At 34.6% G+C, this 14,400-nt stretch overlaps 1 protein-coding gene across 1 annotated transcript in view; it reads right to left on the reverse strand.

Annotated features, from left to right (window-relative positions):
* The window catches only part of LOC123649051 (zinc finger protein 98-like), a 31,289-nt gene that overhangs the window by 13,966 nt on the left and 2,923 nt on the right, over positions 1-14,400 (reverse strand). Inside the window, exons 2-3 of the mRNA XM_045566982.1 lie at positions 8,151-8,277; positions 7,219-7,314 (exon numbers count right to left, since the gene is read on the reverse strand). Coding sequence (XP_045422938.1) covers positions 7,219-7,314; positions 8,151-8,277 — 223 coding nt within the window. The remainder of the gene's footprint in view (positions 1-7,218; positions 7,315-8,150; positions 8,278-14,400) is intronic.

Below are 14,400 nucleotides of genomic sequence, written 5' to 3' on the forward strand. Positions count from 1 at the left end.
ATTCTTCAGTGAGTCCTTTTGATTTAATGTTCTTACATTTTTTTTCTAAGTCTGTGTAAGTGCTTATGTGTAAGTATATAACTGTATAAATATTTATAAATATATTTACCTAATTAGTTTCATTTATACTTTGAGTCAAAGTTCTCTCTTTAGATTGGTGACTGAGTAGTATCACTTTGGTGTCTTTTCATAGGCTCCAGAGGCTTAATTAGCAGTTTCTGATTTATTGAGGAAACATGGTTTTCATGTTAATTCCTCAATTATATCTCTGAACTTGGATACCAGACTTGCTATTTGAGGAATACAGCTGTATACTATCAAAGGAACACTGGAGGGTAAAAAATTTGTTGGTAGTGGACACATCAGAAATCTAAAAATCAAGAGAGGCACATTGTTAAGAAAGTTATGCTCATTTTTGAGCTCTGATGGCATCCATCTCCACTCCCAGCAAAGTCACAGCTTAAGCCCAATGGAGAAAATATGTGAAGTCAAAAATTTTTCCTGTAGTTCTCTATATTTCATTCTCTTGCCTACTAGCTTCTCTTGATAAAACATATCAAGAAAACCTGAGACAACATGTTCATTAATGAGAATATAGTTCTTTTTGCTTTCCTCAGCACTTCCATATTCATTTATGAGAATCCAAACTGACTTTTCCACCTTGGGTTACTGTGAGATGATTAAATATATATAAAGTGATTCAAGACACAACATGATACATTCACCCAACTTAGATACAACTGGGATGTTTAGGGTACAAAGATAGAGGATTTCATTTTATTTTGAGGCTGGAGTATAATTATCTTGAGGTTGATATAGAGGCCCATGGGGAGCAGTTATGGATTGTACATGGGAAGAGTAAATAAGGAGTATTGCCATGATCTGGAACTTAACCCCCTTATGGAGTATACTTCTTCCAGTTTGCCTTATTTCTTCTGCAGGTTCGTTTGTTCTTTGGGTGAGAGGTTTTACTGAATAGATTAAATGAAATCAGTAAGGTTAGTTAAAAATCATTCCTTATGGGTGCTGTAAACAGTTTGGAAGAGAGTTTAAAAGATAGGGAGGAAAAGAACAAGGTAGAATTAGAGAGTGATGAGAAAAACACAGGGAGATAGAATGAAAGCTACTGGGGGGAAAATGAGAGACATACTTTTTTTGAATTTGATTTAGAAAAGAAGAAGAGAAAGAACAGTGCCCAATGAGGGAAGAACAAGGAACTAATTTTAAGTAACTTCCATGTGCTAGGTGCTTTATGTGAATTTTTTCCTTTAATCTTTCTAAAAACCCTACAAAATGTATATTTTCCCCATTTTATAGATAAGGAATAAAACAAGTGTAGAGAATTTTTTGAGGACCCGTCACAGTTAGTAAGTGGCAAATCAGAATTGGAACCCAGAGTCCATGCTATTTTTATTTCCACAGTATGTTGTCCTACAATAGAGGAATCAATTTACCCAAACGATTGTCTTCCCATTGTTTTTCTTTGTAAATTATCATAAGTTTTGTTTTCTTAAATCTGAGGAGTGTAGTTCAGAGAAAGCTTATGGGATTTGCACTATGACTATAAATTGTTATTTATGTCATTATTTTGGGAGGCTGATTACCAATTCCTTTTAAAAATGAAGCACTCATGAAAATGTGAAAGAAAACTAACTGTGGCATTATTTGTCAAGAATAAATGGAAAGGATAAAAAAGAATTTTATCTTTAACCATTTTTCAGAAAAGATAAAATGATCTTTTCTGCGTACATCCATACTTGATTATTGAACCCTGTTATCTTTATGTTTTACAATTTTTTATAAAAGTCTACTTCCTTGACTTTATATACCAACAATTATTGAGTCTTTAATCAAAGTTGGAAATATTTTTAAATATAAGATCTGATTCTTATTTGTTTTATCCATTTAGAAGACACACTATAGATGAGATAATTGCAGAACATGTAAATGTTCACCTGTCTGAGGTTGAACTATAATTACAATAGAAGTTTAGAAAAGAGAATAGCATAGGTTACACTTAGGAAAGTCTTCACAAAGATGTAAGACTGAAACGTGGCAAACATGGTAGTTCAAATTTTCTTTTGACTCACCTATATTCTCCAACCATCCCTTTTGTAACTACTAGATTTAGGGCATAAAGTTTGTCAATAATAAATAACAACTCTCCAGGTAGGAAAGGATTATTGATCCCCAAGACTAAAGATTATTATCTAGCAGAGAGCTCACTTATACACTTAGGAAAAATACCAGAGGGAGCCACTAGCAACTGAAAAATTAAGAAAAGTAGATGACAATTCTAATGATTTCCTTTTGCCAACAGTAGACTTAAACTTTCAAGTGAATGTTTTAGTAAATATGGGATGCCTAGTGATTATCTAATTTACATCTTGCATGATGTGAAATTCTAGTATATTGTTCTAAATATTTGCATCTAAAATTACAAAAACTTTAATGTAGAACAAAACAGAAAGTGAAAATACATAGAGAATGTGAAATTAACAAGATGATGGAATATGAAGTCCCCTGCTCTTTTATATCCCCGCAGCTACAAACATTTTGCAGCCATACATCGAAAAATTACCTTTATGACAGCCCAGCACGGTGGCTCATGCTGGTACTCTTAGCTACTAAAAGGCTGAGGTAAGAAGATCACTCCAGTCTAGCAGTTTAAAACTAGCCTGGCTGATATAGCAAGACCATATCTAAAGAAAAGTGCTCTTATGAGAGCTTTGGGATCCAGGGAGGAGGATTCCAAAGCTGCCAAATCCATAGAACAAGGAAGGCAATTTTAAAAAGACAGGCCCTAATTCAGGTGGCAAACTTGAGGACCCCTGTTCTTGGCTACAGACCAGGAAATAGCCCAGTCAACTTGGTCCCACTGAGCATTCTGAAGTGACCATGTAGGCATCTCCAACTTCTCCCAGCCATGATCTGGTGGTACTCTTGCCTATCAAGAGAACTGGGGAGAGACGCCCACTTGTGGTCATGGAGACAAGCCTGCACAACTTAGTACTCACTGGGGTCTCTGATGCAGTTCTGTGACCCAGTTCCAGCCCTCTTAGACACAGTTATTGCCCAGTTCTGCTCACCCAAGGACCTATGCAGTGAAAAGGATAAAACTTCTCAGTGGGAGCCACGCTCATCCATACACCTGATGTCAGGTCCACCCTAGGCAGACCCAACTGCAAGACCCTGCCCTACAGATCAAAGTCATGAAGGCAATCCAGCCTGTTTATGAATAAGACAGAATTCACAACTACCCAAGCCCCTGGTAACAGGCCCACACTCAAGGCAGACCTAACTGCATACTCAGTGGCAGACATGTAACCCAGTTACAACCCCCCTGATCTACAAACCCAGAGGAGAATCCATTAAGCCTGGTACCCCAAAAATGAAGATCTTTACCTGCTGAAACTGGCTTATAAGCACTAGAAGAGGTGTGTGCTCCTTCAAATGCACAGATAACAATGTAAGATTATATTATACCCATTTTCAATCCTTCTATTTTAAAACAGTATTGGAAATCCTAGGCAGAACTATTAGGAAAGAAAAAAAAAAAAAAGCTATCCAAATAAAGAAAGAAGTAAAATTGTCACTGTTTGTGGATGACATGATCTTATATACAGAAAACTATAAATAGTACATGAAAAAACTGTTTAAACTAAAATATACACTCAGATGAAGTGCAGGTGAGCAAAATATTAAATTAACATACAAATATCAGTTAATCCGTACATTAACAACAAATAGAAAAAGAAAACAATTTCATGTACAATAATATCAAAATACTAACTTTTAGCAATAAATTTTACCAGGATGAAAAAGCTGTGCACTGAAAGAATACAAGATATTGATGAGAGAAATTGAAAAAGACACAAATAAATTTAAAAATATCCCATGTTTATGGGTTGGAAGAATAAATACTTTTGAAGTGCCATATAATCCATTGTGTTCTATAGATTCAATTAACTCCTATTCAAAATTTTAATGGAATTTTCTATAAATATAAAAAACACCATGTTAACACTTTTATGGAAGTACAATAGACTTTGTTTTCTTTTCTTCCTCTTTTTTTTTCTAGAAACAGTCTTGCTCTGTTGCCCAGGCTAGAGTGCCATGGTATCAGCCCATCTCACAGCATCCTCAAACTCTTGGGCTCAAGCAATCCTCCTGCCTCAGTCTCCTGAGTAGCTGGGTCTATAGGCATGCACCACCATGCCTGGCTAATTTTTTTCTATTAATATTTTCAGTCTCCGGCTAATCTTTTCTATTTTTAGTAGAGATGGGGTCTGACTCTTACTCAGGCTGCTCTGGAACTCCTGATCTCGAGCGATCTCTCACCTCAGCCTCCATGAGTGATAGGATTACAGCCATGAGCCACCATGCCTGGCCAAACTACAATAGACTTTGAATAGCTGAAGTAATCTTGAGGAAAAACAAAGCTGAAAGCATCATATTTTCTGATTTTGAACTATATTTCAAAACTATAGCAATAAAAACAGAATGGTATATATATTAAAAATGACACAATACTAGTGGAACAGAATAGAGAGCCCAGAAATCAATCCATGCTTACAAGGTCAACTAATCTTTCACAGACACAACAGGAATACACAATGCAGAAAGTATAGTCTCTCCAATAATGGGTGATACAAAAACTGGGTATCCATAGTCAAAAGAATAAAATTGGATGATTTATCTTATACTATGCCCCCAAATTAACACAAAATAAAATGAAGACTTGTGTAAGATATGAATCCTTGAGAATCTGAAAAAAAAATGTATGAAAAACCTTCTTTTTTTTTTTTTTTTTGACAGAGTCTTGCTCTGTTGCCTGAGCTAGAGTGTCGTGATGTCAAGCTCATAGCAACCTCAAACTCCTGGGCTCAAGAAATCCTTCTGCCTCAGCGTCCCGAGTAGCTGGGACTAAAGGCATGTGCCAGCATGCCTGGCTAATTTTTAGCTGTCCATATAATTTATTTCTATATTTAGTAGAGACAGGTCTTGCTCTTGCTCAGGCTGGTGTCGAGCTCCTGAGCTCAAACAATCCACCTGCCTCGGCCTCCCAGACTGCTAGGATTACAGGCGTGAGCCACCGTGCCCAGCCGAAAAACCTTCTTGATATTGATATTAGTAATGGATTTTTTGAAAACTGCACCAAAAGTATAAAAACAAAAAAAAAGATAAACAAGTAGGACTCTATCAAATTAAAATGCGTTTGCACAGCAAACAATAAAATATTTATAAGACGGGAGAAAACATTTGTAAAGCATATGTCTGATAATAAGTTAATATCCAAATTATATAAGAAACATAAATCAAGACAAAAACAATAATAATAATGACTGTAATAACTGGTTGAAAAATAGGCCTAAGACTGAACTGATATTTTCCCAATGAAGACATACAAGTGGCCCACAGGTATATGAAAAAGTGCTCAACATCACCAGTTATCAGGGAACTACAAATCAAAATCATAATGAGATATTACTTCATTCATACTTGTTAGGATGGCTAATATAAAAAACAAAACAAGTTTTGACAATTATGTGAAGAAAAAGAAATCACTTTTGGTGAGTTGTAAATTGGTAGATTCATTTTTAAAGCAAGTGTGGAGGATCTTTAAAAAATAATAAAAAAAATCAATAGAATTACTGTACAATTTAGCAATCCCACTTCTGTGTATATAATCAAAGGAAATAAAATCAGCATCTCAAATAAATACATGCACTTCTAAGTTCATTGCAGAATTATTCAAAGATTCCAATAAATGAAAATAACTTAAATGTTTGTGAATGCTGAATGGACAAAGAAAATGTGGTATATATATACAATAGCATATTATTTGGTTATAAAAATATTATTCAACCATTTCAACAACATAGATGGACAGGAAGGACATTGCACTAGCTGAAATAAGTCAGGTGCAGAAAGACAAATATTGCATGATCTCTCTTATATGGGGAATCTAAAAAGGTTGTACTGATAGAAGCAGAAGGTGCAAAGGTGGTTACCAGGGCCTGAGGTGGGGGAAATGAGGAGATATTGTTCAAAAGGTACAAACATTCATTTATATAATATGATGAATAAGTTTTGTGGACCTAATGCATACCATTGTGACTATAGCTAATAATAATGGTTTTTATCTTCAAAATCTGCTATGACAGTAGACCTTAAGTGTTCTGACTACCAAAAGGTAACTGTGCAGTGTTAGATATGTCCATTAACTTGAATGTACCAATCATTTCACAATGGACAAACATATCAAGTCACTATATTGTATACAATAATTTTATACTTATACAACTTTTATTTGTGAAGAAAGTCCATATCACAGACATATATACACATATATATAAATGTGTATACATATATATGAATGACACAGTCCCAGTAACCTTCACACTAAACAAGAGAAAATTATAAAATGATAGTTATTGAGAAATAAAGAAGATGGTAAAGATTATTTAAAATTGGGGAAAAAAAGGTAAAATGCAGAAGTTGAATATAGGCTGAGCAATATTCTAAGGTGCCCAATGACAGAATATTTAAGAAATGTAGGGAGGAGATATATTGAACTATATTAAAGTTGAGGAATTTGGGTGTGTAGAGTTTACTATTAATCACAGTATACACTAAAACAGAATTTAGAAGTAAAATAACATTAGGTTTTATTTATGGAGATACTTAGTGTTCTGGTAATGTTACTGAGTATGAATTTCTATAGAATCACATTTAACACTTCTATAGGATATGAAACAATAAAGCAGAAAACACACTTGCTTGCGGTGTTATGGGATTTCTGAACCAAATACCAATACCACCACTACATTAAGACATTTTCAGATACGATGCAAAAAGGGAAATTAAAAAATAGTCTGTCATAGAGTTCCTCAGAAATACACACATATTCCCATCTCCTGAAAAGTAATGGAAGAGCAGTCACATCCTGTGGTCCCTTATTATGGACTCTGACTCTGAAAAGGACTCTGACTCTCACTGTAAATGTGAAGGAACATCACTGAAGATCACTAAGTCAAGTCCTTAGATAACTTAAGAACAAAGGCCAGAGATGCCAATATCTGAGATTAAGAGAAAGAAACACAGGCTTCTCAGAAACCATTTCCATTGGAGCAGAACTGCTCAAACCACAATTTAAAGTCTGCCTTTCTCCTTGACCTCTCACCTGTGTCATCTGCTTCATTCACTCCCACCTACCTGGGTGTTCTGCTACAGTTCCATGCCTCTTCACATTCCAGAGCCCTTTCCTTTGCTCCAGACAGGTGATCAGGTGTGGTTTAAAGACAGCAAGACCTGTTTTATGAGAGAAAAAATGATATCACTCTTGCTAGGATTTTTCAATTACCAACCCAGTATTGTGCTCAGTAGAAAAGAGAGAACATTATATAAGATTTTAGAAAATTAATCAAAAAGTACCATTCCCTGATGGAAAATTTAAAATATTTAGGAAATATTTAAAATTTGTGGGTCTTGACCAGGTGTGTTGGCTCACGCCTGTAATGCTAGCACTCTGTGAGGCCAAGGTAAGACAATCACTTGAGGTCAGGAGTTTGAGACCAGCCTGAGCAAGAGCAAGACCCCATCCCTACTAAAACTAAAAAGATTAGCCAGGCATGGTAGCACACACCTACAGTCCCAGCAACTAGTGAGGGCGAAGCAGGGGGATCGCTTGATCCCAAGAGTTTGAGGTTGCAGTAAGCTATGTTGACACCACTGCACTCTAGCCAGGGTGACAGAGCAAGACTCTGTCACAAAAGCAAAATCAAACAAAACTAAAAGAAAAGCAAAGAAAATCTGTGGGTTGTTATTTCTATTACCCAGCACTAGTGAATCAAAAACTGATGGTGGGAATTTAATTTTAAGGTGTAGATAATATTTTATGCCACTAAATTTCTGAAATTACCACTAATCTAGAATGAAGGATACAAATCAGCTCAAGAATGAGTAAGATTAAAGTCACGACAAAAAATCTGGAAGATTTTTCCTATACAACAAATCCCCAAGATTTCCTTAGAAACAGAGATCGAAAATTAATTCCTATAAAGCAGAAACTCCCAGAAACTTCCTACAAAGGAAGGATATGAAATCCTTAGTGTGGAATAGAAATTGTGTATTAAAGTTATCCTCACCGAGGGAGACCAGGTTTCTGTAGTTCTCTAACATCACATCTCTATACAAATTCCGCTGAACAGTGCCCAGGCATGCCCACTCTTCTGGAGAAAATTCTATGGTCACATCCCGGAATGTCAACAGTCCCTGAAAGAAAAACACATATTTGCAAAGTGGCTATGGGAAGAGTTCTTAATTTGGCTTCAGGTGAAATGAGAGAGGGAAGATAACAGTTTCTTAATTATATGAGTGACTGGAGTTGTTCAAAAAGACAATTTTTAACACAAAAATATTCTGTAATGTATTCCGTAACTCTGAGGAATGAAACTGACATAAGATCAACAAATCCAGTGTAGGTACTATAGTTTTCTGGATGATACAGTATAAAACTCAAGGCACCAAAAATGTAAACAGACATTTACATTTTTAAGTTGTACATTACATCATGCAGGATAAGCTGTGTATATATTTCAGATGGAAAAGTCATGCTGAGGTAAAAGGTACCTCTCAGACTTTAATATGTGCAACAATGCAGGATTTTGATTCAGGAGATATGGAGTGAGACCTGAATTTCTACAAGCTCAGTAGTGACGTCAATGCTTGTGGGTCCAAAAGGAATGTCTTTCAAACATCCAGTAAGTGGCAGGGCCTGGCTTTACTCCAGTTCACGTGACTGGAAAATAAATATGAGTGCCTTCATTTTCCAAAGCAAGTTATGTGCAAAGAAAATCTAAACAGAAAGGGAGCTTCCAGATTAAATGTGATAGTTTATGCACATCAGTTGGTAAATCCACACAAGTTACCTATTAGTAGTTAAGAGAAAAATAATTAACTCTACAGTGGAAAAATTTATCAGAGACAACCTTAACCAAGTGAATAAAATTAGCATGAACTATAATAGGACAAATTAATATTAGAAGCCAATGGATGCTGACACAACATCACTAAAAGCAAACTAAAATGAATGAAACCTATATATCATATCAAGATAACCACAAAGAGAAAAGTTTAGTTGCCATGACTTTAAAGCACAGTACACTAGTAAGAGATCTTTGGTGGAGTATACATATTCTATTTGTACCAGACATTAAAATGATATAATTTCCAGGTTCTAGAAACTGATGCCAAACATACAAGTATAGAAAGCTTTCAATATGTTTCTGTGATGTAGTATATCAGACAAAAAAACTGAATGAAGTCAGCACAAGACAACTTGAAGTTAATCACAAATGTAAAAATAGGTACTGAATTTCTAATAAACTAAGATCAAATTTCATTACAAACATATAATATATATGTGTATCATATTGAAATGCAAACATACTTGAAGATGTAAAGTGTTGTTATATTAAGTTAGTTTAGCAGATGAAAATAGCGATCATTGTTCATGACTGTGAAAACAGCATTGACTAAGCAGATACCTCTTTATATCTACATATGATGTTTATTTATTTTCTATCCATCCATCCATAAGATGTATGAGAAAATGCACTTAAAGTAAATGGGAGTGTCTGATAAAAGGCACATTTGAAATGTATGATAAAAGTTATATTATTACATGGTGTCCCGAGACTTATATATCAACTCAGAAAATACAAAATAAGATTATTTCCTCAAATCTTTGAGACGATTTAAGAGAATATGCAAAAAAATCTCTAGCTATGGTTATGACCTGATGATATGGGAGACAATGTTCATTTCCATGGAGAATAGAAGCCCATTTTCAACTAGATATAAAATATAAAAGTATCATTGAAAATGCTAATAAATCAGATGATCTCAAAAATAAATATCTCTATGCTAATGTATAATAACTGGATCTATAAACAAATTTCAATGATCTCCATATGTTTTTATACTCCTCTTCCTCTCGTTTTATAATAGATTGTCAGCCCAGTGGGGCCTGAAAAAGAGAACTCTAACTTTTAACTACTTAGCTTTTTTGAGTTGTTTCCCAGAAATGGCAGATTTTCCGCAAGACAAAGGAGTTGAGATTCCAAAGGCCCCTGTACAGACTTCCTGATGCCAAGACTCACCATGCCTCACTAACCTGCTCCAATGCATGTAGCACCTCATCTATTTTAACACAACCTATATGCCCTAATGCACATAGCCTTTTGTTAAAAAACTTGCTCCTTCTGTGAAGTAGGAAGTGGAAACAAACAAAAATATCTCTCCTTTATGACTTGGAGAAAAACAAACACAAGAATCATTGTTTTCTAACAAAATCTGGTACTCTCCACACTGTGGCCTTTTTGGGCCCTAAATCTGTAGACATACCTGGTCCAATGTTTTCAAACCTAATTTTACTTATTTTTTACAATATTTTTTCAAGAAGCCCTACTGACTAATTCTTAAAAATGTATAATCTGGCTTACACTTTAAAAAGAATTTCCCCAGTCTCCATAATATGAATAGACATGTGATGCTTCCCCACTAATTGCAAAAAAAATAAGTCAGAAACCTGATTTCATGGTAATCATTCTCATTTGTTTGGTGTATTTTGCAATTATTTGTGAATACTCATGAAGCCTCTCAGATAAGAGCTCATTAAGCCCACAATAAGCCTACTAAGATACTAAAGGTATTCCTACTTTTATGTAAACAAAAGTATTATTTATTTTGAAAGCTTCTATGGATTTTCCTAATCTGCAGTTTAAAATACAAGCACAGGTAACTCTATAAACCAGTTTACAGACCAAAACACATGTAAGGAATCATTACACTACATATAAATTTCTCCTGTGATAAAGAAAATACATCTCACAGTTCCGTTTCCCCCTTGGCAAAAGGGAGAATATAGGAAAGCTCAGTAAAAATAGTTAAAGGGAGTGGACACCAAATCAGAGAGTTTGAAGTTCATGACTACTAGAAGGACAAGGGAGTGGAAAGGCTCTCAGTGAAAAAGGAAACAGGACTGGAAAGGAAATGACTTGCTCAAGCTCATGCAGGTGCCGCTCCCCATCATTGGCATCACGACCTGAGTTCTGCCTCCTGTTAAATCACTCACTGTCTCCCATCATCCCCCTCCATGGTCTAAAGTTCTACTCTCTTTTACGTTTAACTCCACAGTCTCTTCTTTTACATGCATGCATGTGTACATATGTAAGTTATACACTGTGTCTACATGTATGCATACATTTATACATGTGTCTACATGGTACTTAATTAACCTAAAAATGAATGAGTACTCATAATTAAATAAATAAGAACAAATATTTTCCAATTTCACACAACAAGTAAATATTTTGGTGAATATGACTAGTTTAATATTTAGTTTAATAAAAACAATCATGTCTTCTGATATATCAGCAAAATACTCATTTACTTAACTTTAAAGTTATTGCTTTTATAATACTTGCCAACAAGGGTAGTATAAAAATAGTTATAATAAAAAGTTTAACCTTAGATGATGGCTAGATTATTCTTATGTCTCAAGAGATTTTACAAACATAATTGTTAACAATGAATAAAGCAGACATAAATGGAATGGAAATTAATAAATGAACCTATAATAATAATTATGTTTCATAATGTTTATTTAAAAATGGTTTTCAAATACTTTTGGTAACTATACTATTAGAGTTTTGCAGTGGTAAATTAAATGAGGAATATTCATTGAATATATAGATCATTTCCAAATAAGATATAATCCTAAGGCATTAATTACTAAATATGAGTTTAAGCTTATTTGGTTTCTTATTTCACAGATAAAATATATTTAGATATGTTAGTAAATATGTTCTTTTCTACACTGAAAAATTATTCCATTACAAAGGCTATTCTTCTAAACATTATAAAATGCATATTCAGAAATTATTAGTAGGTGAGCCACAGGTAAACTTCTCTACATATTATGTTTTCACTATGAATTAAAGTTACTAAGAGTTAAAATTCTTACTAACATATGGTAAATAAAACTAGACAAAAGAGAAACAATTCTACATAGAATGTGTATAAATAAAATAAGATGTATGTTTTTGTGTGTGCAAAAGGTTATTGAAATATAAATAAGGATGTGATTTCTGGTTAGAAAAAGTAACTTTGCCTAGTTTAGAAGTTATTTAAAGGTTGAATTCAATTGAAAGAATAAAAGAAGAAAAAAATGAAAGAGATAAACTGAGTGGGTATAGAAAGTTAGAGAAAAAAGAGAATGGAAATATAAGAGATTATAAAAGTTGTATAGGAATCTTATCTTGTGTGGCCAAAACTGATTGAGATTGGATACATTTGTTTATAAGTTTTTATTAAAATTAGCTTTAATATTAATAATACAGAAATTCAAGGGTAAAATTTGGCTTTCTCATTTCAACAAGATTTTCATGAAGTATTAATTGGAGATAAAAGTATCTGCTTCACCTTTTCAGTAAACTGTCAAAAAAGAAAAGGAAAAAGAAAGAAACAAAATGACCAAATTTCTTAGGTCAATTTTTGTTTAACTATGACCCTCTACTCTTTTCCTATTCCTTCTTGGGGATTTCCTTCTGAGCTTCACAGAGACTGAGAAACTTCTTTCACTGGTCAACAAACTCAGTTTCTTTGCAACATGTGACCAATTTCTCAGCATTTCTATTGTGGACACTACCCTCAGTCCTCCAGACGAATAGAATATATAAATAAGGTACTACAATATCAACTGACAAAGTTTACAGAAACTTTTAACCTTCTCTGGACTAATGCTCTCCTATTGGTATATTTAATATATGTTCTAGGCCAGGCATGATGGCTCATGCCTATAATCCTACCACTTTCGGAGGCCATGGCAGGAGGATCATTTGAGGTCAGGAGTTTGAGACCAGTCTGAGCCAACAGAGAGACTCTGTTTCTACCAAAAATAGAAAAAATTAGCCAGGCGTGGTGGTGCACACCTATAGTCCCAGCTTCTCAGGATGCTGAGGCAGTAGGATTGCTTGAGCCCAGGAGTTTCAGTTTGCTGTGAGCCAGGCTGACACCACGGCACTCCAGCCCTGGTGACAGAGACAGACTCTGTCTCATAAAAAAAATATATATATATATATATATTTTACCACCTTTGGAAAACATTAGCTTTCTCCCTTCAAAATTACATGAAAGCCCATGCACCTGCATTAAGTACACATAACCAAAATCTACTTAAAGGTGATATTCTTCATTATCACAACTTCAACCTAGAAATTATGTTTATTGAAAATACCATCAAAAAAACATTCCCTCTATCCCTGGTGGTAGAAACCATATCAGGTATTGCTGATCAGTCTCTGTGATGCTAAATTGAAGGTCAATATCTCTTAAACATTTTGTCATCACTCCATCTAAAAATGGCTCTGACAAAACCCAACACTGGACTATTTACCTCAAATTTTTCTGTAGGAATGACCACCTATCTATTACAGATGGAGATTCTATTTTGGGGAAAACTATCAATTGCCTGCCTGGCCATCAAGAAGATAGCTACATGCAATTTAGAGTGCTTTTGCCTTAACAGGGTGCCACTTCCCATGAACACATACATAGACATCTTCCTATAACCTTAGGAAAAGTTGCCGGTAGGTGAAAGTGCTACCTCTATCACACATCAACAAAAAGCAACTGATTTACTGGCAGAGGTTGTATGAAACATCATATTGCTTTAGATTATATATTACCTGAACAAGGAGACATGTACTGTGGCAAATACCTCTCATGTATACATAAGTAGTTTTTATGAAATAGAAACTAATCTAGGAAAAATCATAAAAGATTACACTTTTAGAGACAAGTCCCTAAGAACCTAGATTTACTTTTCTTCCTGATGCCTTTAGCTGGCTCACAATAGAATAGGTTTTTGTTGTTCTGGCATACAAATACTCTTTTGATTATTCTTATGAGCATTATATTCTACTATTCAAATTATTAATGCTATGTATCTCATGGTTTTACTTCTTCCAAGAAAATCAAAATCATGGTATTCCAAAGATTGGACATAATGAAATAAGCAACAGCAGCTATATAAACCAATGACTGGACTGAAGTCTCACTCGGCACTCTGTGATGCCATTTCAATTTTGCTTTTGGGTACTCTTAAAATATCGCACTAAGTTACATCCTCTTTCCCCTTTCCCAGTGTGGGACAGGACTGTCTAAGGATGAGAATACCTGGTGATGAGGGACATCTAGACACTGAGACTTTGAGCCACAGAGCTCCTGAACTGAAATATTTTTATTAAAGGGGAGAAATATGAAAGAAAAGAAATTTTTTGTCTGAAAAATGCAAGCCTCCTCTAAATCACCAGGCTCAGAGAAGCACAGAAA

Source organism: Lemur catta, chromosome 13, assembly GCF_020740605.2.
Source record: "Lemur catta isolate mLemCat1 chromosome 13, mLemCat1.pri, whole genome shotgun sequence".
NCBI lineage: Eukaryota > Metazoa > Chordata > Mammalia > Primates > Lemuridae > Lemur > Lemur catta.